Source organism: Cinclus cinclus, chromosome 9 (genome assembly GCF_963662255.1).
Source record: "Cinclus cinclus chromosome 9, bCinCin1.1, whole genome shotgun sequence".
Taxonomy (NCBI): domain Eukaryota; kingdom Metazoa; phylum Chordata; class Aves; order Passeriformes; family Cinclidae; genus Cinclus; species Cinclus cinclus.
Genome location: NC_085054.1, coordinates 9081125 through 9107887, shown reverse-complemented (window position 1 = coordinate 9107887; position 26763 = coordinate 9081125). Strand labels below are relative to the sequence as shown.

Genomic DNA, 26763 nt, shown 5'->3' with positions numbered 1-26763 from the left:
TTTCATTTCCCCAATCATGCTGTTAAAAACAGAGTGTTTTTACCCTTTCATTTCTGCTTTCTCTTTTCCAGTACCATCGTGACAGCTGTGGCTACGTCCTGTTTACAAATTGCTGCTAGTCACATTTTCAGTAGTCCTTACGGGTTTTGCTTTCCCCTAATACATCCAATTAGGAGGAAATATTTCTCACAAGCACGGACTTGCTCTTCTCCATGTAATGACATAGTTCTGCAATCCAGGAAACAGTGCTGCATGGTGTCCATGTCCACAATTTCCTGATGTGGGAAAAACGTGTGGAAAGCATCTGGAGAGGAGGAGACCCCCTTTACCAGCTTGTTTCCTGTAAGCGAAATTGGAAGACCTTGTCTGTGCAAATAGATTTCAAAATAGAGTCTGCCCTTTGACTGTCTCCATAATTACACAGCGTTCTCTGTATTTTATTTGGCTGCCAGAGCAGTTAACCCCTGGAAGTAAGGGGCTGATGATGGCGTGACCAGCACGGGTATGCAGACATGACCATGTGAATACACTCTTGTTTGGAAAAGCCTGTCGTTAAGACCTTCTTACAATATACTTTTACCAAATTTGAGAATTATCATGTGTTGGATCATGTTGATTAAGACACATTATATCCGTAATGTATGGAAAATGTGGAGGTATTAGTTGCAAAAAAGGGGGGAAAAAAGAAAAAAAAAGTTCTTTCATGGCTTTGATGTAATCAACATCTGTCAACAGAATGAATTTGCTTTTGTTTAATTTCAAGGGCTCTTGTCCTTCTACTTTGCCCAATCAGTTTCAACTTCTGCCTCAGGCATTTCCCTGTGTTGTTCTTGGAGGTTTTTTCCTTTTCCTTTTTTTTTTTCTTTCTTTCTTTTTATTTTTTTTTTTTAGCAAATGCACAGGTTATTGCATGTGAAATGTGAGCTGCTCTTCTGCTACACAGGTTACATGGAGCTGGAAAGAACCTTTAATCTTCCCCATGCTATTTTTGAAGTTTGGACATACCTTTGCATGGGGGGTTACAAAGTCAGTGTTTTATTAGACAGAGTTACAATTACAAGTAAAGATCTTTCAAACCACAGCCATTATTTTGGATTGAAAAATGGGAACACTTGGCAATTAGCAATAAGAAGCTATGTATTCTTACCTAGTTGCATTGGCTGGATTCCATATATTGTTACCCTTAGTGATTTTTTTATATCTAATTTTAAGCTTTAATCTTCAGAAGTTTCAGCAAAATGAGTATTTGCACAAGAACCTAAATTATGCTAGAGTATTAAAATTACCTGACAAGTCAAATGAAAGATCTCTAGTGTTTTACCTCCAAATTATTATATAGCAAAAAAATCTCCACAGTCATTCTTTTTTCAGTTTAAAAAGAAAGATTAAATCATGTATTTGTAAAAGAGTTGTCAGAACAATGCTTTTGATGTTGTTAACTTTATCAAGAGCAAGTTGATTTTATTTCCTAAATAGTTTTGGATATTAATTCTTGTAATCCTAAATAATTTTGCTACTGTGCTTCTCTTGATACTGTGACTGAATTATTTTAAAATATGTTAATTTATTTCTTGTCTCTTTTAAGATGTACCCTTGTATTTCTTGTAGCTCAGAACTATTATGAAGTTTTTCCATTGGTACTATTTGTTTGTTACTTGCTTAGAAAATTTAAATCTTTCATTAATAAATACCAAAAAAATGGTTGCTAACAATCACATTTGATGAATCATGTAAATTAGCAGGTTTTTGCCCAGCTACCCCATCCTTCATTCACTGGAAACATAGCTTGATAAATTGCTGTAACTGTTAAATAAGAAGCATTAGAAAAGGGCTTATGTGAGAGTTCATTTTCAACATTCCCGTTAAAAATAGTTCTTGACCAGAGGAAAATCACATTTAAATTACTAAAATCAACTTAATTAAGGGTCATTAATAGAGATACACATAAAAAACTCTCCACTCTAGGAGTGAAATGGGAGCATTTCATTATATAGTGTAACATGCATGAACAGATAACAATTAAAATAGCCCTAGAGTAAAAGGCTAATAAATATAGGGCACACTGTGCTGCAAAATCAGTCACTTAAAAATGCTCCCACCCATCATAATTCTTGAATGCCACATTCAGCCCCTCTGACTGACTCGTTTAAAAGGAAAAGAAATGCAATTTCCACACAAGATAAATTCATCTGGTAATTCAGAAGAGCTCACAGTGCACGTCTGTATTCTGAATCCAGATGAAGGTCTGGGAGCAGTGCTGCGGAATCCGCGGCTGCGGCAGGACCTGCGTGCGCACGGATTGCACAGTGGGACTCGCTGGCGGCTCCGCGCAGCAGTTGTCAGTAATTTTCTGTGCTCCATGCGTCCGAGCTGCTGATGTGATTTGGTAACGCTGCTGATAATTCTCCTCAGTGCAGCTGATAGTAAATATTCTATTGCTCGTGGCAGGTGACCTCGCCTTGCTGTTGGGGTACAGGATAAACACATAGAGGGTCAGCTTTGTATCCTGATCGTGCTGGTCTGGTACCAGCCTACCCAGCTTCACAGGCCGAGCTCTCCAGTGGCTGCACTTTCTGCTGGAAGATGCATAAATGCCATGGTTATGAACTGTCTTAATAATTGGTATACACAGAAAGCTTAACAAAAGGATGTGCTTGAGCACCGGTGTTGCAGAAGTAAATAAAGTAAATAAAGACACTGAGAAAAGCTTTGGTGGGTGTAAAGGGTGGGGAGGAGGGAATCTCTGAGCCAGACTTAGAGAATACAGACAGTTGTTCCTGTCTCAGGTGATTGATGATGTTGCTATATCGAATTAGCTGGGAATATGGGAGCTTGAAAAATAAAAGGAGCTGTGGAGGCATTAGAAGGCCTTCTTAAGGAAGGAAGTGTGTGGATGGAGTCCAGATTTTCATTACAGACCAGTAACTTCATTGTATTTTAATGCCATTTTATTTAATTTTATTTTTATTTTGTAGGAGAATGTTTTCTCTTACATTTTTTTATATTTCAAATAAAGGTTTAGTTGTCCTGTGTTTATAGTTCTTGTGATATAATTTAGGAATTGTATTTTAGAATGGTGATACTTACTTGCTTGTCTCATTTCAACTGTTCAAGTAGTAGATATTTTTGTATGCATCTGGTTCATAATGAGTAGTTAGTAGAATAACAACAGGCTACAGTACCTTATTATCCTGTTATTTTGTGACAACACTTGTGGTGTATCTTTGGGAGAATAGAGGTAAAAATTTTATTCCGAATAAAAAGATAACCCTTCTGAATGTGAGCTAGTCAATAGACGTGCCCCCATGAATATGTTTTAATATATTTAAGAGTGTGTATTTGGGGGAGCACATTGGGAGTAACTGACAAGCACACTTGCACCTTTTCTTCCCCAATTAAATTGCGACACAGTTGACAACGTGCCCGGGGAGCACTGTGGGCATCAAGCAGAGCATTTAAAATACACGGTCACATGTCCATGCCCATGTCCTCAGCTAACCACATCAGTGACTGTGGGACTTCCATATATTTGTAGTACCTTTAGCTGTGCTAAGAGCAAGATACTTCAACTGCACTTGGTAAAAGAGGCAACTCGGCTTACTGTCAGAGTGATTGCTACTTCTGATAGCCCAAAAGTTGCTGCCTCAGCAGATTATATACTTCCAAATTCCAGAAATAAGTACAAACCAGACAGGGAGTTTGTTGGATGCATTCTAGTTCATAAGCTACCAAATCAATCCAACCCCTGTTAACTGGGCAGCTCCACTTCCTTGGAGATGCTTTCTCCTGTTTTGAAGCAGGCAGCTTCCATTGGGTGCTTAGATTGTACTGAGATCTTGAGGTGAGCCTCACCCTTCAGCTCCACTTTGTTATTTGCCAACAAGTAAAACAAAAACAAAACAAAAATCCAAGCGAAAAACCCAAACAAAACAAACAAAGAAACAAAAACAACAACAACAAAACAAAAAATTTGCTTGAGTACAAGTTTCTACACCTAGGTTTTATCTTTTCAGATATTGGTACCTAAATGTAACCCAGACCAGTGCAAACAGACAATTGTGAACGTTTCTAACATTTCTAATTCAGTCTGGGTTTGGTGCATAACTCAAATCTTTTGTAAGTCAGGGAGTACTGTAAAAGGATGTATTTGAAAGATTGCACATGTGGGAGGAAGGTACAATAGAATAAAAACATGCAAGATACAAAAAAAATCTCTTCTGAAAAGAAACATTTTTCCATAGTTACAAAATATGCAGTAGATTAATTTCTTAATTTCTGTGAAATAAAAATGTTTAGTTACTTCTGTTTAAACAAAAACTTTTTACTGTAGAATAATGATTCATCTGGGTTACTTGCCACAAGATTGTTCTTGAATTTGTATACATAATGACATTTTTCAGAAGCAGATCCACTGTTATGTTAAACTTCTGTTTCAGATAAAACACTGTGCTTATATTGTAGAACATTTGAGTAGTGGAAATACACACTGTGTGTAATTGTACTGTAATTGGGCAGTGTCAATAGTACTTTTGAATTTCCTGGTTTTGATGCTAGCATTTTCTTTTGTGGTGCATTATTTTGGTTTTGATGTCTCTGAGAGCCTTTGGGCCTCAATTGCCCTTTCTTTTCCCTTTTCCCCTTTTTTCCTTTTTTCTTTTTTTTTTATTTTTTTCCTTTTTTGCAAAATACGTCATTGCCCAACAAAGTTTGAGCTATGAAACTTCTGTCCCAAATTTCCATGTGAATTAAATGGAAATCTGATTCAAATACTCCAAATAAATTGCAAATTTTAATCCATTCAATTACTTCTGGCAAAGATTAAAATATCTCCTGAAGTTTCTTCTGTTACCCCCTGAACAAAATGAGCTGTTCTCTGTGTCTTGAGCAACAAGACAAAGAGCAATATTACCTCTGTTATGCTCAAATTTGTGACCAATTCGGGAAAAATAAAGCTGAAAATACTGTATGAAATAACATTAAATCTTCTTTTTTTTGTCTTCTCTTGTCTTGTTGTTGTGCCTTATTAACTGCTTTGCCAAACCTTGAACAGTGCAAATTGCTCCAAGCAGAGGCCAGTTAGAGCATCACTCCTGTCTGTAAACTGTGGGGAATTTACCCACGCTGCTTTTTACTGCATCAAACCAAAGCAGATTTGGTATTTTATAAAGCTTCAGAGTATTGTTTGGGAAATTTTTTGTTCTTATTTCTTCTTGATCTTTCTGCTCTTTCTTAAATAGTACAAGATTTGAATTACCCTTGGCAGCTACATGAGTTTTGTGCTTTGTTTTACATGATGCACTTCTTTTTGCATACTTTCCGTTTTGTAATGTGGAAGTAGAAAAGAATGTTAATAATTTTTAATTTATCTGTTAACAGGTTCCATGACTGGCTGCCACATAATCTTTTCTTTGTGCAGTCATAACTACCTGCACAGGCACTCAAGCAATCATCAGCAAAGATGCTTCTTCTTTCAGGGACAGAGAAATGCTGCTTATAGTATAGTTTGGCCAGCCATGGTTTCTCCAGCTCACCGAGTTCCTAAGGTACTGCAATTTCTGTTACCTAATCTGTTCTTCAGCCAGTGTAGAGTTTGATTGCAGTCATGATCAAGTGTATTTGTTGTCCAACAGCTGGGGGTTGGATCATTGTGCTGTTGCTTGGTCTGGTATATGAAACAGGAGAGCTGATGTTCAGCTGTCTACCATGTTAAACACAGTGATGTGTTTAGTTATGGGGGATTTCAAACCTGGGGCTTGTTCAGTTGTAGTAGAATAAATGTTGAGTATTATAATTATCTGTCAACAATTCTGGGTCCAGATTCTTGTTTGGAGCGATTGTAGATGTTCTTACCAGAAGTCAGTAGGAATCATTCATGATCATCTGAGTCCCCTTCTGTATAAATCTCTAGCAAGCTAATTATAAAAATACTTACATTTTGCAGATGGTTTTATTATTTGGTTATGTGAGAAAGAGAATGTACAATACCTGCTGGTAGCTATCCTGCAACCCCACTGCATGTTTTAAACTTGTGGTTTTTGTGCCTGAGTGTTCTTTTTCCTTGCAACATATATTTTTTTGGTTTTATTTACTTTAGAGCCAAAAGGGACTTTTTGATGCAAATGCAAATTTAACATGTGCTCCACTTCTGGTTTCCTTTTTTTCCTTTTCTTTTTTTCCCCTGTTTAATTACAGCATACAGATTAACTGTTTAGTATCTTTCCTTTAGCCAAAAGAAACCAAAGTACCCTTTCTAAACAGTGCTTCAAATTATGTGTATTAATACTTTTTACAATTTTGTTTTTCATTTTAATATAGATTTCTTATGCCAAATATAGGGCATTTCTGTGGGCCAGATATACTAAAAAGTTGTTAAATAGGAAAGCCAGTAAGAATGATGAAAGTAGGGCTTTTAGCCCTAAAAGGCTGTGGAAGCTTTATGTGCAGGGAAAACACAGGGTTACATGCTCTATATATTTTCAAAAGCTTAAAAATAGAATTTTAAAACTTTTTTTTCTGTATTCAAATGCTTCTATTAGGATAAAGAGGAAGAAATATACTGTCATAGTGAAAAGTGTCTTCCCAGATCAGCGTTCTCAGATGTCTAAAAATCAGTCCATGTGTGTGAGCTCTGAAAATTTGAGGGCAAGTTACTACTTTTATTCAGAGTATGCCAGAAATCACAATGAAATAACAGGCTTTTTTAAGATGTTTGTGTGAAACTGTCCACGTAGACATTTGCATGTACACTGCTTGGGGCTTCTCCCTTCACAGTTCTTAGAGGTCAGTAGGATCATGTCTCAGTTAAAAGGTAAGTTCCCTCCATGGGGAAAGCAAAAATGGGGTTGCTAATCTAAGAAATGGTGTTGTTTTGTTTTGTGTTTTTTTGAACTAAGGCCCAAACTACTTCAACAGGACGTTGTTAGGGTTGACATGGCATTAATTTTGAAGAAATGGGAATCTGAAATTCTGTTGACATAAGTTCACTGCAGATAGCTTCATGGCTTTTATTGGATTAGACATAAAATACCTGTAACAGTAACAGTGGTCTTCCTATTTAAAGTCCCCATAGAGTTTATTAGTTGCCCCACTCTTTGTTACTCCTATACCCTGTTGTTGTATGGTTGTTTTGCATACAGCCAAAATGCCTACTTTGTTTTCTGCCTGCCAGCTTGACTCTCTTTTGTGAAGTCAGTGCAAAACTCACCCTGTGGCCAACATGGCAGAAAGTCAGCCTGGCTGTCATAGGTAAAGGGATTCTTCTGCAGCCAGTAAAACAGGCCAGGACCCTCTGAGAGAAAATGCATTTCCAACTCTGTGCAAGACATTACTGTTCTTATTAGCTTTCATGTTTATAAATGTTGTTAAATTGTTGTGGATTTAAAAAAATCAGATATTCAATTTCACTTCATGCAAGGGATGAGAAGTTCTTGCATGGAAAAAAATTAGGTTTATTACACTTCCCTTGACATAGCAAATTGGGATACCTTTGTGTAATGTTGTAGTTGGACAAATTTGGACACAGCATATGAACTAGACTAATGTGTAAAAGCCTCTAAATTAAAATCAGTTAAATCCTAAGGTTCTCATGGATTTCTCAATAGGAGTTTTGTTTGAATGAGAAACACAGGATTTGATCAGGTTTAATTTTGAGTCTAATTCTGTACATTTGTCCCATCACTTCCAGTGTTTAGATAACTTTTGTAGAAAATGTCCCACTTTGCAAAAGAAAATGAAGAGTTTTTAAGTCTTTCTCCCAGTTTCCTAACTTGAGACTGTCTGTGTTGGAAGTCAGCTGCAGTATCTGGGGTTTCAGCACTGGAAGGCTAACAGACTGTGTAAGTCAGTAGTAACAGGCAATGTTAAGTTCAAAAGGGCAGTGGAAGAAATACTGAGGCAGCCTTGAGGGTTTGCCCTGATGGCTTAGGAAGGTCGATACTACGACAGAAAGGGCAAGCTGCCATGAAGCAGGAGGCAGTATCTGAGAAAATGATCCCATTGTCATGCTCAGTTTTCTGATCTTCATTTTCAATCCTTTTTCTCCAAGCACATAAAGAAGCCAGACTATGTGACGACAGGCATTGTACCAGACTGGGGAGACGACATAGAAATTAAGAATGAAGATCAGATTCAAGGGCTTCGTCAAGCTTGTCAGTTGGCCCGTCATGTCCTGCTTCTGGCTGGAAAGGGCTTAAAGGTAGCAATTACAGAAGTCCCATAACAGCTTGGGTGTCTTTTATGCTTTCACTTATTTAGGTTTTGTTCCTACTTTTTTGTTCCTTTAACTTTCCTATAATGTGCATCCAACTTTAAATTTGATCCTGAAAAAATAAGGATTTATTAACTTTTGATTCAGCTCATGATATGCCTGCTACATTATTTCTGTATTTTGGACCTACGTAGTGCATAGTTACTGGCTCAGGTGTAATATCTCTGTGTTTATAATCTCCCTCTTTTCAGATTGTGTCAAATAATGTGAGCTTCTCCTAAAGCACATGCCACATTTTTTCCTTTCATTTCATGGCCCATCTACCTCATATGTCTTGCTTTCCAGCTTGGCAAGTGTACAAGCCCACACTTGGTCTGCTTTTTCCATTCCTGTCCATCCTTCACTGTCCTGTGGGATCCAGTACAACTCACAGAGCTGCCATTGGAAAAAACAGCTGCCAAATTCTATGTGGTTTTCCAGTATGCATTGATGATAAAGCCTCATGATTTCCAGAAATTTTCCTACAGTATGCTTTTTAGGATACCTCCCAAGAAAAAATGTAGAGGGGTGGAGCCTACTACCACCAGGTTTTGCAGATGAAGAAATGCTTTTTTAGCCTTGCCTTGGTATTTCATGTAATAGCATATTGGATAAGGTGAAATGGGTTGAGTAGCTATGAGATGCAGAGATAGATGGGGACTGTAGGTCAATGCCATTGACTTAAAAGGGGATTTTTCTTTAAGCTATCATCACTCTTTCAGAAAGGTTTAGTTCTGGAGCTGGAGATGGCAAATAACAAAATTGCCTGAAGCTTTAATCTTACACAGCTTTGTGCATGTTTAACTTTTTAATGTTCGATTATTTCTCAGTACAATAAAACTTACTCATTTAAAGGCATATACATGTTTCCAAAGGATCAGGATGCAGTGTGGGTTTAGAACAGTTTTTCACAAATACTTTTTGGTTGTTATCATGTGTAAATGCACATGTATGCAATATTGTGTAGTTTATAACACAGTTCATATAATGTGCCAAATCATGCATAATAGCAAAATACTACGCGTACATAATGAATGTTTTGAAGCAAAAAGGTGTATAAGGTAATAATTACATAACCAGGACCTGTGCACTGGGAGAGAGGTGGCATTTGGGGTTGCAGTGCTGAGACCATGGCCCAGGTCAGTCACAGGCTGATGGTGAGCTCTGTTTTACACAAATAAGTGTTTGTTCAAGACTCCCCTGACGGGGAGCATGCTCTAAAACTCTCCCCCATTGACAGTGAGCATCTTCTGCTTTCCAGCCTGTTGCTGCACGTGGTCAGTTTATACCCATCTGTTCTTGTGCCAACACTGCTCTTCAATTTAAACAGCTTCCTACCTTTCCTTGAATCTTCCCCTTCATGCAGGAATAGAGCTGTGCACCAGACTAAAACAAACCAAGCTCCTTTAGCCTATTCTCTATAGCTGAACTCTACATTCCTATTTTACCTGAAGAGTCCTGTCCCTCCACCTGTTCCTTTTATCTTGCTGAACCCACCTTGCACACAGTTCTCCAAACTGTCTCTTGTCTGTGCTTTAGCTCATGGCAGTAAGATCCCCCAGTATAACAAAGGTGCATTATAATCCGTGGATTCAGAGAGATATAGTTTGAACATGGTTTTGATGTTGCCATTACTGCCTGTGGGATTTCAAATTACAATACAGTATTATATATGATAGCTTTCCTGGGTCTGAGTTACAGATTTGGGAATAAAACCACAGATTCTATGACATGAAAATATTTTATTATATACCATTGAATTGTCCTGTTCCGAATAAGGGATTAGGGGCACAGCAGGTGCCACCCCAAACTTGCCCAGCTAGCAAAAGTATCTTTAAAAGTAAAGCACATACTGTTAAAAGCAGAACTTTTCACAGAGTGTAAGCCATGCAGAGACAAGAGATCTGTCTGCTGAGTATCCAAAAACCACATCAAATTGCTTGAGCAGAGCAGCAGTAGACAGCAGCCAGTCGGGTACATAGCAGTTCAGTTTGTCTGTGGGCTAAAGATGAAGATGTTTGAGCAAAGGCAGGAGCAACAAACCTGAATTTATCCAGTACCAATGGCTGCTGTATCCAATCCAGACAGCCTGCCAAGGCTGCAGCTGCCATCCCAGCTCTGAGGCTGCCATGGCTGCTGTGCTGTAAAGCAGGGGGCATGTGCAGTAATCCCAAATCCTGGTGTTGAACCCACATTCATTGTTCCTCACCTGCCCAGCGTTTCTGTGCTGAACAAAATTCAGCTGAGTAAACAGACCTGGTTTTATCCTCAGCACAGTACACAAGTGCACTTTCCTGTCCTGTATTGACTGTGCAGTATTTCAGTATATAACTGTCACCTGCACCACAGCCTACCTGTATTCCACATGTCACTCTAAAATCACAGCTACTGTGATATTTCCTTCAGTGTCCTAAGAATGGTACTTGTATCTGTACAAAGTATGATTTTCAAAGGCTTGGAACTCATTCAAAGCAAAATCCATTTATAGAGGAGCCCTCAAAAGTACTTCTCAATTAAAGAGGTTTCCCTACCAAATTTCAGCTCCAGTTATTCCAGAGACACAGTTGATCTAAAAGAAAAGCAAGAATGTTTTTTAAGCATGTGCACTTTGCACTCCATGGATACGCAGAAAATGGCTGAATTATTTATGAGTGGGGGTTGTTTAATACATAAAATATTGAGGCTAATCTAGATTAATCTAGAAAAGATCAAGCATAAAAATGAGGATTTCTAAAAATGGTGGGTCAGAACTTGTAGATTCATTATGATCATCCAGGCTATGGCAACTTTAAGTAAAATATCCTTAAAATTTGAATCTAAGTATTTTGATGTTGTATAAAATTTAGGAATACCTGGAAAACAATTTCTTAAAACGCCTAAATACATTATGGTGAATGTACTGGGTAAGACTTAATATCCTTTCTTTTATAAATAAAAGGGGAAAGTAATGTTGTCTTTTAAGGGACGGAAAGCATTGAATCGAGATATTTCTATAGCAGCTACTGAAACGATGCCATGGGAAATTGGTGTCTTTGAGAAAGTAGATAAGGAAAAAAGAACAGAAAGGAAGTAGACAGGATTTTAGATTTTATAGGAACCTTTGAGTGCTCATTCCTACTATGCTTTATTTAATTTTTTTGGGGGGGAGAAAAAAGAGTCCATATATCAATAAAGTATATCAGACAGCATAGCCTTTTGTATCAAAGCAGCATATTTGAAACATCCAATATTTCATTGAAGCTTGGCTGCAATCACGTTCAGTAAATATGAGAAACTGTCTTTGCTTTTTTAACAGGATGTTATGTTTGATATTTTAGGTTGGCATGACAACTGAAGAAATAGATTCCATTGTTCATCATGAAATAATCAGACAGAATGCCTATCCATCACCTCTGGGCTATGGAGGTTTTCCAAAATCTGTTTGTACTTCTGTAAACAACGTGGTATGTCATGGTATTCCTGACAGGTATTTCCTCAATAATGTACATTTTGCAACTGAAAATTAAAGTGTTAAACTGAAATTAATAAATTGTATTTAATATTGAATATACTTCAGCTTAACTAAATGTCATACTTAAACACATTGTAGATGCAGAACATGTTACCCTATGATGCTGATATCTGTTATAGAAATATATGTGAAATTGGAAAAAATTATCTTGTTTTTCCAGAAAAAGAGCATATTGCATTTTGAATTTAGTTTGTATGGGGAAAAAAAAGTATGGTCTGATTATTTGTTCATCCAGCAAAATAAGTATAGGCTAAGGAATAAATATATTTGAATTTATGTGGGATTTTTTTTTAATATTCTCAATACATTCAGCTACTCACAAAGTAAAATATGAACCCTAGTGAGAGAAAAAGAATAAATATAATGGCAGATTTTTCAGGTGTTGATATGTTTTTCTGGTAGTTGTTTCTCATTATTTTATATTCAGCTACACTTGTTCTCTAAATAGTCAGAGCTGAACATTAAAAATGGTTATTCTGTTTGCTTCTGCCATCCTCCATCACAAAATATCTACCCCTTGATTTTTTATGTATGTGTCATTAGGTGTTTATTCTTATATTCTCTTTGTTGGGAACTGTCTGTCACCATTCTTTTTTTTTTTCTGTTTATGTTTCAGTCGACCTCTTCAGGATGGAGATATTATCAACATTGATGTCACGGTGAGTAATTCATATAAAAAATAGTCTTTGATCAACTTTAGAATCACTAGTAGCAACAGGAAGAATAGTGGATTGGAGATGGGGGATGCACAGATGGATGTGCTGTTTACTTCTGAGCCAAGGCACAAGCAGCTGGTTTCCTTTTTTGTTTTTAACTGTGTGTTTATTCCAGCTAGACCCAGGCCTGACTTGAATTTAGGACTGGAATCAGATGCACTGAGATCAATGTTGGCCTAAGTGAAATGTCAACCCAATCCTGCTATGTGTCATGTTTTTGAGAAGGTGTAATTGTTATTGATCCACTGTGTAGTTAATGCAGAGCACCACAGTACTGGGCAGCAGCTGAAGATAGATATGTATGAGATGAGCTAACATGAAGAAAGCCAGCATTTTTCCTTCACTCTGCCAAGATTGATCTTCCTCTTCCTGCTGATTTTGAGTGGGGCCTGACATTATCTTACTCTGTCATTAGAGGCTGCATTGGCCTGGGTATGTCAGTCTATTTGGACAGCAACTCTTTTGCTAGCAGTGTTCCCTACATTTATTAAAATCCCTGAAGGTAGTGTTGTGTTCCATTTCTTGTATAGAAGCCCTGAACCTTTTGAGCAGAAACAGAAATAGTGTGATATAACCGTGACTTATTATTTCCAGGGAATCATCAATTACAGCTATTTAAATAAACACAGGCTGGGTTTTCCTAGGAGCAAGAAAGCACAGGAACTGGGAAAGAATTCTCATTTCATTTATGAAAAAAAAAAATATTTGTGTCTTGCATAAGTTTTTTTCTTTTTTCTGTGCATGTTTTTATTTTTCTGAAGTGCTGTTTATTTCTAGTTTAAACACAGAGGTTTTTTGAATCCCACCATTATTTTGCAATAACATGTCACATACAAGAGAGTAGCATCTCATAAAAACAATCTTTTTAAATCATTAAAGGACCTATTGGTAACTTGATAATATTTTCATACTGGCAGAGTGAATAAATATTCAGCAGACCTACCTCTGAGCATGAGATTCAAGCTTTCTGAAATATTTTTTCTGTTAAAATTAGGGTGAATTACCTTTTCCCCATTATATACTCACATGTGTTCCAGAACTGGATTTGGTTTGGCTTGGGTTTTTGATCTTTTAAAATTCTTTCCCATCGCCATACTTTCTAATTGTAGAATTCTGACTATCAGGTTTGCACAGTGCAATCTAGCATTTTTAAACTTTATTTTTGGTGAACTGATGTCACTTTTCTCTGTTTATTAAACTAAACCAGTTTGCAGCAACTAAGGATTTAAATCATATTTCTTTGTACCTCCTTAAGGTTAATTTTACTTTTTATTCAATCTGTCAGGATAATAATGATACCTTAGATTAAAAAAAAGCACAGACTATATCACAGATGCTTTCCATGATAAACTAAATGAAACATTTTTATATTAACATAGTATGCATGTCTTGTCCACTCTGTTTCACAAACATCTGACTAAATGTTGCTGGCCTTTTTGCAGATATATGTTTATTTGCTTTTAATTTACTCTCATAAAATAAAATAAATCTTGACATTTCTGTGAATGTGAAGATTCCTGCAAGAATGGGAATTGCTGACTATCTTTGTAAGATTCATTTTATTATTTAAAACTGAACTGTGATGTGTGTGATAATTGCTTAGTCCAAAACAGCTGGGGAAAAAACACTACTTTTTAGCATTATTAACTGATTTCTTAGCTTATTTTTAATGAGCAAAACTGGGACGTTTCACAGCTGGACAGAATAAAAATCAAAGTAAATATTGCACAACAAATTGTTTATAATTATGTACAGATTATATAAAGTAATTAAATAATACTCAGGTTGTTAAGTATAAATACTAGCACTATGTACAAATTATCTGAACAAAAAAATCCATTTTAGCCCAATTAAGATGGTAGCATTTCATAGATGAAATACAAATTTTATAGGCTTGAAACATGTAGGCTTGAAAATGTGTTTTAGTATAGAGACAATAGTGTTATCCATTACTGGATCCTCAGCATAGTGCAATTTTCAGCCTATTGTTACCAGGTTAATCTTTCTTACAACTTGGTTCTTTCACTGAATTTTAAGGAAATAGTATGTTATAGTTGCTGTGGTTGTAGTTTATTAACATCAGAAATATGTAATTGCAGCTGATGGGCTGCAGTAAATATTATCATTCAGTTTGGTGTTGGATTTTTTTGTTGTTGTTGTTTGTTGTTTTTTGGGGGTTTTTTAACTCTCCTATGTTTTAAATCTCTGTTTGCTTTTCCAGGATGATGATCTTTATGTTGGGGGGCTTTGTGTTTTGCTTGTTAGAGCTAAAAACAAACTAGTTCAGTTTAAATATTAACTATCTACTTTAAAACCTGCCCAATGGGCATGAAATAAAACAAAATTAAAAATATTTTGTGCTAGTCTGAACTGGCAGAGGAAGGTGTAGAGCAGAGGATTGCAGCTGCTTTTTTGCCAGAGCAGTGGCAAACACAGTTGGGCCCTTGCTGGCACTCACCTTTCTTTAAAATACCCCTTGCTCCTAATGGCCTGCATTTTCTTTATATCTCAGCCTGAAGACAAACCTGGCCTTGAGATAAACTGTCTGTAGCATGGGGTTCTTGGGGTTGTGTTTTTTTTTTAGTTTGGACTCAACCAAAAAGAATGTGAGTCTGTCTTTCACAAATAGCTTGCCAGTGGCAAAAGTTCAGTGATTCGAGCTCGGTGAGTAATTAGCTGTAGGATAGTTGCCCGCTGTTGGGGGGAGAAAAAATGTTTTAGAAGATCAAAACTGTGCACCATTATAATTTGTCTTTTTGTAGGGAAATATCACTTAGTCTTACAATTATGGGCCTGCCTGCCATGTGCTGATCTGTAAACCCCATTTTAATAGTGTGTTGCAGAGCTCCATAGTGCATAGGCAGGGTTTCTTGTGCTCAGTTTAGAATTTCATGAGGGCTAACATTTAAAACCTGTGAAATGTCAAAAACAAAATAAAATAAAAAAAAAACGGTATTAATTCAACAGCATGTTTTGTTTTTAGAACATGAAATTTTTCAGTACCACAGCAGTACATTTATTCTCTCAAAATTCATCTCTAGAAATCAGAAGTAAAATCCAATGTTGGTGCCACATTGTATCTTCAAAATGAGATTAAAGAAAACCTGCAACAGCTGACAGTGCATTTGGTCCACGTCTTCCCTGGGGTTTACTTTGGCTGTTGGTGGCAGGGTGCAGCTCTCACCTCAGAGCTCCAGCGGGGGCTGCCTGCGGGCACTCACCTCCCTGCCAGCCACCAGCAGGTCCCTGTGCCCGTGGCCAGCGCTGGGGCTCAGTCCCTGCCCCTCTGGGGTGCCAGCAGGTCCCTGGCTGCAGGGGCGGGGGCCAGGGTGGCTGGACACCCCCCAGGCCCACTTCAGCCCATCCATGGCCAGCACCCATCTCCCCACTGGCAGAGCCCAGCTGCCCTCATGTCCTGTGGCTGAGCAGTGTCACTGCCTGGTGCGCGGCTGGGCACTGATGCACGGTTTCTGCTTCTCTTGAATTTTTAATTGGTGTCACTGGCAACCCTTAGGCACCTTGCAGTCTTTCAAGTTGTTGTTTTTTGGTTTTTTTTTCCCTCTGCAATGTTTTGCTTTTCCAGTCTTGCAAATACAACTTACCTGTCTGTCTGAACAAGCAACATACAGCTTGTTCCTAGAAATAATGGATTTAATTAAGACTAAGATTTGTTTCTGGATGCAAAATGAGAAAATGTCTTTACATTTCTGCATATGTTTAGGTGTATTACAATGGCTACCATGGTGACACTTCTGAAACCTTTTTGGTGGGCAATGTGGATAAATCTGGTGAAAAGTTAGTGGAGGTTGCCAGGAAATGTAGAGATGAAGCAATTGCAGCTTGCAGACCAGGGGCTCCCTTCTCTGTAATTGGAAACACAATCAGGTAAGCCTTATATTGACAAGTAAAAGGAGGGCTGGCAAATGGGACAAAGGTTATTGGTGGTTTGGTATAAAGCTGATGACATGTTTTATGATTCAAAACCATCATTTCAGTCTGATATCAGTATGTGAACTGCCAAGCTATAATGTTGTTCCTTGGGTAAGAGGTATTTTTTTTAAAGTGAATTACACTAGGGTCAGCAAAGATAACTAGAAAAAGACAAAGATATTCATAAAGTAGATTTAAATTAACAGATGTGATTTGCAGTGGGCTTTTGTCTATTTTTTATTTGTGTGTGACACTACACCACATATGTCTAACAGTGTAAGACAGCTAGAAAACATTGTTTTCATTGAATGTTACAAAGGAATTAGTCAACATAAATAAACTCTTTGTTTAAAAAATACAAAAATATTTAACTCGAGAGCTTCTGATCTTACAAAGAGCAGTGCCTGCTAACGTCACAGGGGGAAAAAAGTGCTGACATTCAGAGATTTTTCCCTATTTTGCATCTCTTCTAGCCTTCACATAAATGCAGTCATGACTCTTCTGCTGATGGCTTTAAATAAAAATGCGTCTTAGTTTTTTGAGGGTACCTATGGATTATTTTAAAATGTTTGCCAAAAGAAAGAAATAGACATATATCATATACATTTCATTAAGCAATACTTCTTCGGACTGCTAATGGTCCCAACAAGCTATTGAATTCATTCTGATTGCTTAAAAGCTGCAAGGCTCAGTCATCTTGAAAGGATGCTGCCTTTTTTTTCTTCTTTGTAAATCTTCAAATACTTTAAGAAAAAAGAGAACGGCAAAATATCAGTTAGATGTATTTATAGCTTTAAAAATATTGTAACAGAGTCTGAATCAAACTTTAGTAAAACCTCTTTGGGTTATATCTGAGAAGCTTTTATTGAAGACTTTGTATAAAATTGTGTTTTTGACAGTTTTAAATTATAGGCTAACTAGCCTGGAGAAAAAGGATAGTGTCTTTCTGTTCTTTCATAGGAAATGTTGAATCAGACCCCTACTGGGAAAAGAAATTTAATGCATATCTCACTATCTTACTGTCCATGAATATAATAGAAGTGAATTCAAAATGTAGTTTTATTTTTGCAAATGGGATGAGTCGATAGATGCACCTCATATTTTTGAACACCTAGGGTTCAACAAATTTACTGGTGGTGCTCTTGCATTTTAACAAAATTTATTCTTGAGTAGAAGGGGGCACAGAACACTGGATTCTTATTCAAGCATTCTATCGAGCTCTGCATTCATGGCTGTGTCTAAAGGGCATGTCAGCCTTTGATTCTCTCTGAGAGGTAATTATCCTTTTCCTGTCACGGAACAACAAATGATAGCTAACTACAGAGGCACATTTGCAGTAGTCACATTCATCAACTGCAGAAAAAAAATTCAATTTAATTGTGCAACACAGCTGCACATAGGCTTTTTGAGCATTTCTGTTGTTCTCCCTGTCTTGCTATTCCTCCCTCCAGATCTATTTTTTAAACTTTTTTTTTTCTGGTTATTTTTTCTCCCTTTTTGTCTCTTCTTCCATTTTTACTCTCTGTACTTTCTTGTTAAAGTAATTTTCTTTTGTGGCTCTCATTCTTTTTTCCCCATTGAAGGCTATGAATGTAGAAAATTATCACAATTACTCATATAATTGAGCCTCTTTGTAGCAAGTGCAACTCCAGTAGCCTTTCTCCATCATGAAAATGGTTTCATTATAGGGTTTTTCATATTCTCTGACACCATCTACACAGAGGAACAGGCGTGCAGATGAGATGTACTAGGAACAGGGTAGATCAGTAAGGTCACAGTAGGAATAATTAGCTCTGCTATGGAAAGAGCATCTAGGCCTTTTACTGCTACATAAATGTACTGTCCATGGCTTTTAGTCACAAAAAAACTTACTAACAAATGGAGCTCCCGCCTACTACTTTGAAAAAAAGATTTGTATCAACACTACAATTTTCCATCATTAAGACTAATAACACAGAGCCTAGTATACATCAAGGGGAATAAAAAGAAAAATCTCACATTCAAGTGGCGGCTGGGTGCTGACCTTTGTTCCCTTTTTTTGTGTTCAACTTAACTCTTTACAAAAAAGAGCCACACGCCACACCAACATGCAGGTGAACTCCAGCTAGTGCTAGCAAAGCATGGCATTCAGTTGGAAAATCTGATAAATCTCCATGCAGGATAATGCATTTCATTACAGATTCACTACATTAATTCTAGCTGGTTTTTAAAATAAGAAAAAAAAAAAAAAGAAGAAAAAGAAAAAGAAAAAGGACAGAGTTGAATGTGACATTGGATTTTTGCTGCGTTGTTACAGAGGTCAGTTTACTTGCAAAATGTAAATATATAGTCAGTGTCCCCTTTGCAAAGCAGATTAATTGAAGCTAGTAGCTGTCCAAAACTGTATATGAAACTGCAGGTCATTAACTTTATTTCTCAAAATTTTATCATGTTGACGATTTAAATGTGCTGATTTGTTTAGAACTACTGTAACACTCCCTCTACTGAAAGCTCACCTTGGCTTGGTGAAGCTGTGTGTTCCAGGTTATTTGTCATTTGACATTTGCTTGCAGACAGATATACAATACATACATATATATATATATATATGTATAGATATAGATATAAATCTCAAGTTTCACAAGAGTTAGATATTATGAATGCCTGAGAACAAGGACCTACAAGCTGAAAACATTTAGGTCCATCAGAATGGGAATGTGTCTAGGTTTCTTTCATCAGTTTTTCTATAAAGGTGCTCCAGTCATATGCCAAATGCATCTTATGCACAAATAATGAGAATATTTCCTTTCTACAGTACATCTCAAAATAATTATATCTTGGAGTAAGTTTGCAGTCAATAATCTAACATAGTCTTTGTTATGGAAGCTCAATAGCTGACACTGAGTATTTCATTGATAGCAGTTCATTCTCCCATCGGCTACAAGTTACAAATAAAAGATTGCATGGATTCATGAGCTACTTTGCTTAGAAAAATTTGGGTCTTTGCTAATCTCTTTCTACTGAAAGGCATATCAAAACTATTGATCAGTTCCAATGTAAATGGAATTGGTCCCTATGGTCCATATTATTCTACCATTTTTGACATTTTCAGACAAAAATATATCTAGTTTGAAATCTGCTTTTTAGACAGTGAGTCGAAGTGCGTGAAATTGTTATGAATGTAGAGAGCTAAAGAACTTAAAAGTAATGTTGTTAAATAAACCAAATTTCAAGTCCTACAAAAAGAAATAGTAGTGATGAAAGTATTAATAAATGGTTTAAAATGTTTAACTCATGTTTTGATATTAATTTAGAACAATATAAAGCAGATTTTTTAAAAAAATCTGTTTCTATCAGATTATGCACATTTAAACAATAAGTGGCTCAGGCAAAATAAGTCATTTTAATGTCATCTGTGATAGATTTTCCTTGACAGCTACTGTAAATTACAATTACACTGCTTCTCTCTGCACTTGAAAGTAAGCATTGCAATAAATTATCTTTTATTTCAATCCATCATGTCTGCTTTCTGAAACAGAGAACCTCAAATAAAAGTTCAGCACTATTGTAAGAAAAATACAGTAATTTGTGTTCCAGTTTGAAACTAAAAATGCACCTTTCTTTCAAAAAACAATTGTTGGCTTTCAAAAATATTACTAATTATACCTCAACATTTATTGTCATTATGGGGAATCCCTGAACTTGTGCATTCCCTCAGTCTAGCATTACTATATCAGAAAAAAAAAATTAAAAAACCAAACTTGAATATTTTCCTTGTGGAATTTTGTGATTTCTCAAATTAGATACTATGGTACTATTCAAAATAGGTATTTTTATCACAAATAAACATAGCTTAAGATGAGTCTGGTTTCAATACTTAAAAAAAAAGTATTCCATTCAGTGGCCATTTTGCTATTATTATAGCTAAGACAAACATGATTACTTCTGATTTTAAAAAAAAATCAGATCCCTACATAAGAACACAATTATCTGTCTGTTACCAGTTTCAGTGTTTCTCAAGTGTATTCATTGCCAGCAAGTGTAAGACAAATTTGTTTAACAACTTCAGCCATTCATGTCATGCTGCTCTGCAGGATAAAGTTTCATCCCTGGTAAGAGAAGCTGGAGAGATGCATCCCTGGCTGAGGATCAGTTCACCAGGATGCTCATCCTTGGCAGCAAAGTAGTCTGTGCCATCTTGTCCAATCAGTCCAATTCTTTCTTCCCTTGTGCCACCACAGAGCCCAGAGAAGCAGTAGCTGTCAATGCTGAAAATAATTTCACTTTTTTTCCTTCGGTGAGTGCTAAGACTATTAGACCAGACCTACACTAAGGAAAAAGTGACAAAATCTGGTAAAAAGAAAAGAAAATGCTCCTCTAGGTGCTCCTAGGCAGTATCTGCACAGGACAGCCCCCTAAGGAAATTCTTTCAACCTGCTTTTCAGCTTAACAGGAGGGATTTATCACCCAAGAGCTCCTTTGAGGGAAAGCTTTCTAGAGAGTCAGTCCTGCCTGTTCCTCCTTTGTGGCAATTTCCCTGTTAGGCTGCTGTCAGGACAGCAATGCATGTCTCCACACTTATCCCTCCTTTCAGAGAATTAGCTGTTGTCTGGCAACATGGGAAGAGGATGCTCAGATGGCAACTGACACCCATCTCTCCTGTCTCCACTCTCCGAAGCATGACACCACCATGTGACAGGCTCTGACAATGGCTTCAGGAGGATAGCTTGGCCCTCAGTGATGTTCCTTTACCAGCTGGGTCACTGCTGCTCTATCCCAATCCCAGACACTTGGCCTGGCTTTGCCATCAGCAAAAGAAAAGCAGCACTGCAGCTACTCTTGACTCCACAGCCACTGGGCTGAAACACATGGCTGCAAAACATAAAATCAGCTACCGGGTTCACTAAATAATTATGCATTTAATCCTGCCCAATTCACCTCTGCCCAAATATGAAAAAAAGATCAATATGTGTGATAATAAATGTTGTCAGTGGGTGTTTTTAACAGTGATTATTCTGAAGAACCTTTTTTTTTTCCTCTTGATGCTATCTTGTGAGGTGTACTTCTGCTGTCCAGCATTTGCTCTGGAAATGATTTTCTGGGATGTGCCCCATGCAAGGGGAACTGGCAGACTGGCAATTCCTTTCCCACAGCAGATGCCAGGCAGCCCAGCTCAGCCATGGCAACCTTTACCTCCTGCCTTCGCTGCTTTCCCACTTGCAATCAGGGCTTCTCCAGCTGTCTAAACTTACGCTGCCTGTCTGCAAGAAGCATCTGATGAAGTTTGGGCTGCAGTCTTGTAAGATTGTCTTAGGGGAAAGCTGCAAAGAAAGGCCACCCTGACAGGTCCTGAACTGGGCAGCAATACAGTGAGACCAAAATGTTGAGCTGTTGTCAGCAACAAATGGTAAATGTGTGCAAAAATACTCCACTCCCTGGCATCTTGATTTTTTAATCCGATTCCACAGCCTGGGAATCATGGAGATGGAAGAGGCTAACCGAGACCAATAGTTCAATTCACTCTTCTCAGAGCCGTTTCAAAGTTGCAGCCAACATGTACATTTACAGGATTACCTTTGCAAGTTGTAGCTAAGATTAGCAGCTTTGTTTTGTTATGAAGGCTGGGTGTTTTACTGTAACCCCCCAAGGATGTAAGAGTCAAAGTAAAGCTAGTAGTTGTGGAGAGTTCAGAAGGTACTCACAGGGCCTTCTGATGTGCACGCAAATACTAAAACCAGATTGGAAGTGGCTGAGTTTCAGACCTGCAGCTTATTTTCTGTGTGTCACTTTAGGTCTGTTGACCGCCTTACATTTTATGTAGAGAATACCAAGGCTCTGTATGTAAACAAGAGGGAAGGAGGGGCACAGTGCCTGTCAGGGTAGATGTCAAAGCCTGTGAGCTGCAGGATCCCCTCTCTTGATCATACCTGTAACCACTGAAGTACTGATGTTGACAGAGCTGGTTTCAAGCTGTTTGGCAAGAAAGTGGTAGAATTCACCTTTGAGATGCATATGAACCATTTCTTGGACTAGATGAGGACCAGATACTGTTGTAACACTGCCTTCTGTGTGCCCCCGTGCTTGTGTGCTTGGTGCCCAACATGCTGCTCCTGCTGCTGCCACCCTCCTTGGCAGCAGCTAAATGCTGAGGCTGGAGCTTCCCCTGCTCACTGGAAAGTATGTAGCCGTGGTGCTCAGAATAGCTGCTCAGAGAGAAACTATTTCTGTCTTGCCACAGAACATTAATTTTTCTGGAAGAAAAAATCCTGCAGTAATGCAAAAAATGACCATGCTCTTGTCAGTGGTCAGAGATGCCATGTAAAGACATCAGCTAAGCTGAACAGTTAGTGTCATTGTTTATGATTTTCAAAAAGACTGGCAGAAGAAGATGAAAGAAAACCTTCTCAGGTGTTGCATGGATGGCTTCTCCCATCTCTCTTCAAAGAATCACTTCACTCATATGGGAATCATCATCTGCATTGCTTTGGGTGTGGTCATTGGAGATCTTGGATTTTGTGTATGTTTCTGGGGAATCTGGCTTTCTAACTTATTGCCATTCCCTGTACTTCTTGCTTGGCCTTCAGCAGCATTATAGCCAGCAAGCCAAGTCTCTGACGCAGATATGGGGGACATGATAGAAAGGCAAGGGAGAAAGTATTTTCCATCTCTAGTAGGACTTCTCATTGCATAATCCTTCATGATTTTTTTCAAAATAATTGATGCATAAAGTTTATGTATATAAAAATTATTTATAAAGCCTGGACTTTGAGTGCAAACAAATGAAGCCCCAGTTTCTAGCTTTATCAGTAATCCTCTTTGCCAGTACTTTGGAGTTTTGGGGTAGCTAAACCTGAAATTTCCATTCTTCTCCAGAGTTAATGAAGAAATGTGATGAGTCTTTGTATCAGAGCAATGGGTAGATAAAAGGTAATGTACGAATCCTGTTAAAACATGCTCTAAGGTCTGAACACTGCAGCATTATAACCAGCTCTACTCTCTCACTGCTGTTTTACTGTGGTTGAGCAGCGTGTCCCTCAATTGAGTGGCATTAAATTCTGGGACGATGACCCATGGTCACTGGAGCCAGCACTGCAGAGTCTGTGGAGCCTGATGTGCAAAGGGGATTACTCTGTACAGCAAGCTGAGGCCACTTTGCACCAGAATAAAAGCTACCCCATGGGGATTAACAGGCTTTAATTTCTGCAACAGCTTTACCTTTAGTTGAGATTCTTAACTTTTTCAGCTTTCCACCTGTAGTGAAACTGTGAGAGAGCATTTCCTAAGATGTAAATACAGACAAACCTGAAGTTCTTCAGTGCCTACCTTCATTCAAAAAAAGCTAATGAAAAAGCAAATGAAGTTTTTAGTGTTATAGACAAAATCTCTTCAGGCTAAGTGCCTTCCTTGCTTGCTCCTGTTTGGTTTTAGAAATAGGATGGAGATTGTATGCAGGGACAAGGGTAACTTTCTTGTCACTTCTAATCCATCTCCAGATCTTCATGAATCTCTGCCTTTTTCTGGTTTGGATATGGGCAGGCCTCCTGACTGAGCTGCCTCAGATCACTCCATCCACCACTGCGTCCACCACTGCTTGAATGCCTGAAAGTGAAGCCTGCAGTGGTGGGGCAGGCCAGCAGCCAGAGGATACCCCATGTATCTCCAGGTCCTCCAGTTTTGGGGAGCTGGGATAGGAATTTGCTTTCCTACCACGGGATCAGTGCCCAGCCATAGTCCTGCAGGCAGTTCTCAAAAGATGCTTCTCCCTGAGGCAGGCCTTGAAAGGCATGGCAGGTCTCACTGGCAGAACCAAAACACTGTAACTGTTATGATTTGGCTTTGCCTCTGTGGCAATGGGTTCATTAGAAATACATTGTTATTTAGCATAAATGTATTTGCTGGATTTTCAATAGGATTTTATACTAAATGTTTGAAGCATTATGAAAGTGAAGTAGTAGGGCTCTTCATTCTCCCTGTTGGCAGCAAGAGCCTCCTTTGCAGGAAACGCAGTTTGGGCCCGTGGGTATGCAGCCCAGCACAGACTCTGCACTTACAGCGAGCTCGACAGAATCTGCAGTTCGGTACTGTGCTGGGGCCTTGGCTGCCCAACTTGGCAACTTCGTCTGTGCCATCTTAAAATGGGTTCCCAGTGCGCTTGCGGAAAAGGTTACCCTCCATCAAGGAGGGAGACAACACACCGCCGTTTTACCTAGACAGCAGGGCTGGCACGGGAGCTGCCAGCTTCTCTTGGCAGGCATGTTAACTCTGAAACCTAACAATGGCTCAGCCGCGCTCGCTTCAGTGACTGTCTTTCGGAACGGTGGCAAAGCGGTGACCCAGCGTCGGTGGCAACGCGGTAGCAGGGGCTGGGGCCGTCTAGCGGGGGTGGCGGTCAGGGCACGCACCCTGACGGGTCCTCTTTGCCCCCGCAGCTCCGTGGCGTGGCAAGGTGGCTTCCAGGTCTGCCCCTTCTTCGTCGGCCACGGCATCGGGTCGTACTTTCACGGGCACCCCGAGGTGTGGCACCACGGTAAGCGGCCCCCGCCCCGCGGGCCCGTCTCCCCCCCGCGCCGCTCTGCTCCGCCCGGGCGATGAGAGGGCTCCGGGAGGGGGAGAGGGAGGGCGGTAAAGCGAGCGGAGCCCCGCACACACAACACACAACAGCGCGCTGCCGGGCCGGCGGGGCGGGGGATTGCCGGTGGGGAGATTAAATCGCTGGGAAGCTGGAGGGCATCCCCGGCCTCGTTTTCTGAGGGTCGCGTGGGTATTCTTGAGGACAAGTCGCTCGTTAACGGAGTTGGGGCAGCTGAGCGCCGCGGACCGCCTCCCCCGCCCGCTCCGGGCGGCAGCCGCCGTGTCCCGCGCCTCCGCGTCCCGCCCGCGCCCCAACCGCGCCGGGAAAGTTTGTCACGGGGCAAAGAAAAATCTCTGCTAAAACATTAAATCTCCCGGCCTGGACGGAGCCGCCGTCGGGGTGGTCTCGCTGCGGCTGGGGTGGGATCGCTTTCGGCGGGTGCTCCGGCTCAGAACGGAGCTCGGGTGCGCGGTACCTGCGAGCTGGAAAGGGGTTTAAACAAAGGGCTTGGTTGCGTTCTCTTAAAAAAAATTAAATAAAAAAGGACACAAGATGCATAAACGCGTTTTTTTTTTTCTTTTGTAGCCAATGACAGTGATTTGTTAATGGAAGAGGGAATGGCGTTCACAATAGGTTAGTAACTCTCTGCTATGGTTTTCTGTTAAAAAGCACACACGGAACAGCCCAGATCTGTAAGATTTCTTTATTGGGATGTAAAAATAACGGTGCAGACAGGGGGACGTCGGTGAGATTGACCTCTTAGGAAATAGATTAAAATATAATTTTAAAAATGCATTAGGAGCTATTTGGATTAAATATTTTTTCAAATTACAAGTTTAAAGAATGAGACGTTAATTATAAATTTTGCTAATATTTTGCTCAGGCAGAGACTCTGCCAGCACAGTTGATTTGAGGAGGGTGAGAAGGATGCGATCGTGTCCCCGAAGCCGAGCAGCCTGGTGGCACTCAGTCATTCGCTGCCTGCCAGAGCTGCTGTTGAGTTTGGGGACTGCGGCGGCGGTAACCAGCCGCAGCCTCGCCCCGCAGACTGATCGTGCTCACTTCCAGTCGTGGAGAACTGCTGGGGGAAAAGCCTTCTTTCTCACTGTGGGGCTAAATGGCACGGCAATTAGAGGGAAATAAGAAAATTGTTGTTTTGCTGATTTAATGAACATTTTAAGCCTGTTTAAAAAATTCAAATATTTAAAACTATCTGTTGTTTATAAATGTGGTTGGTGCTTTGGTTATTATCCACACGGTCTTAATTAAAGCTTGATTAAAATTCCATGCTTTTACAAAAGAGGAATGGGCAACTTCCTACCTTGCTATTTTGTCTTCCCTTTTAGTTCACATTTTAGTGTGTCAAGAGAATGCCACCCCAGGGAGATGGGACCTGTGTGAAAGGGGAGCTACCTGCTGGGATCATCCCTCCCCCCCCCCCCCCATTTCTTGCCTGTTTCACATTCCACACAGGAGTGCAACTAACTTTAGAATGCATTTTGTTTTTCTTGCTGCAGAGCCAATAATAATGGAAGGATCCCCCGAATTTAGGATTCTGGAGGATAAATGGACTGCAATTTCTGTAGATAATAAAAGGTGCTTGATTTTATTTTTTTTTATATTTCCTAAAACATGGAACTCATCACTGACAGCCCAAAAAACCCAAACAGATGAGTTTCCGGGCATGGTGAATGTGTTTGCCCCTTCATAACTGATAAATGTGAATTTCAGATCGGCCCAATTTGAACATACCCTTGTGATTACCTCAGAAGGAGCGGAAATCCTCACTAAACTGGTGGAAGAAGCCTAA

General features: G+C 39.2%; 1 protein-coding gene across 1 annotated transcript; it reads left to right on the top strand.

The window, feature by feature from the left end:
• The first annotated feature begins 278 nt into the window (after positions 1-278).
• METAP1D (methionyl aminopeptidase type 1D, mitochondrial) lies at positions 279-26763 on the top strand. Its single transcript, XM_062498503.1, has 10 exons — positions 279-342; positions 5377-5543; positions 8045-8194; positions 11563-11711; positions 12373-12415; positions 16194-16357; positions 24811-24908; positions 25539-25586; positions 26471-26549; positions 26685-26763. The coding sequence occupies exons 1-10, from the start codon at positions 279-281 to the stop codon at positions 26761-26763; spliced, it is 1041 nt and encodes a 346-aa protein (XP_062354487.1).

What these genes read in the sequence shown, in the direction of transcription:
- METAP1D (XM_062498503.1), top strand. Translation starts at nt 279, where the DNA reads ATGTGGGAAAAACGTGTGGAAAGCATCTGGAGAGGAGGAGACCCCCTT. An exon ending in CCTTTACCAGCTTGTTTCCT is followed by an intron (nt 343 to 5,376) that starts GTAAGCGAAATT and finishes ATCTGTTAACAG; the next exon opens with GTTCCATGACTGGCTGCCAC. An exon ending in TTATCAACATTGATGTCACG is followed by an intron (nt 12,416 to 16,193) that starts GTGAGTAATTCA and finishes GCATATGTTTAG; the next exon opens with GTGTATTACAATGGCTACCA.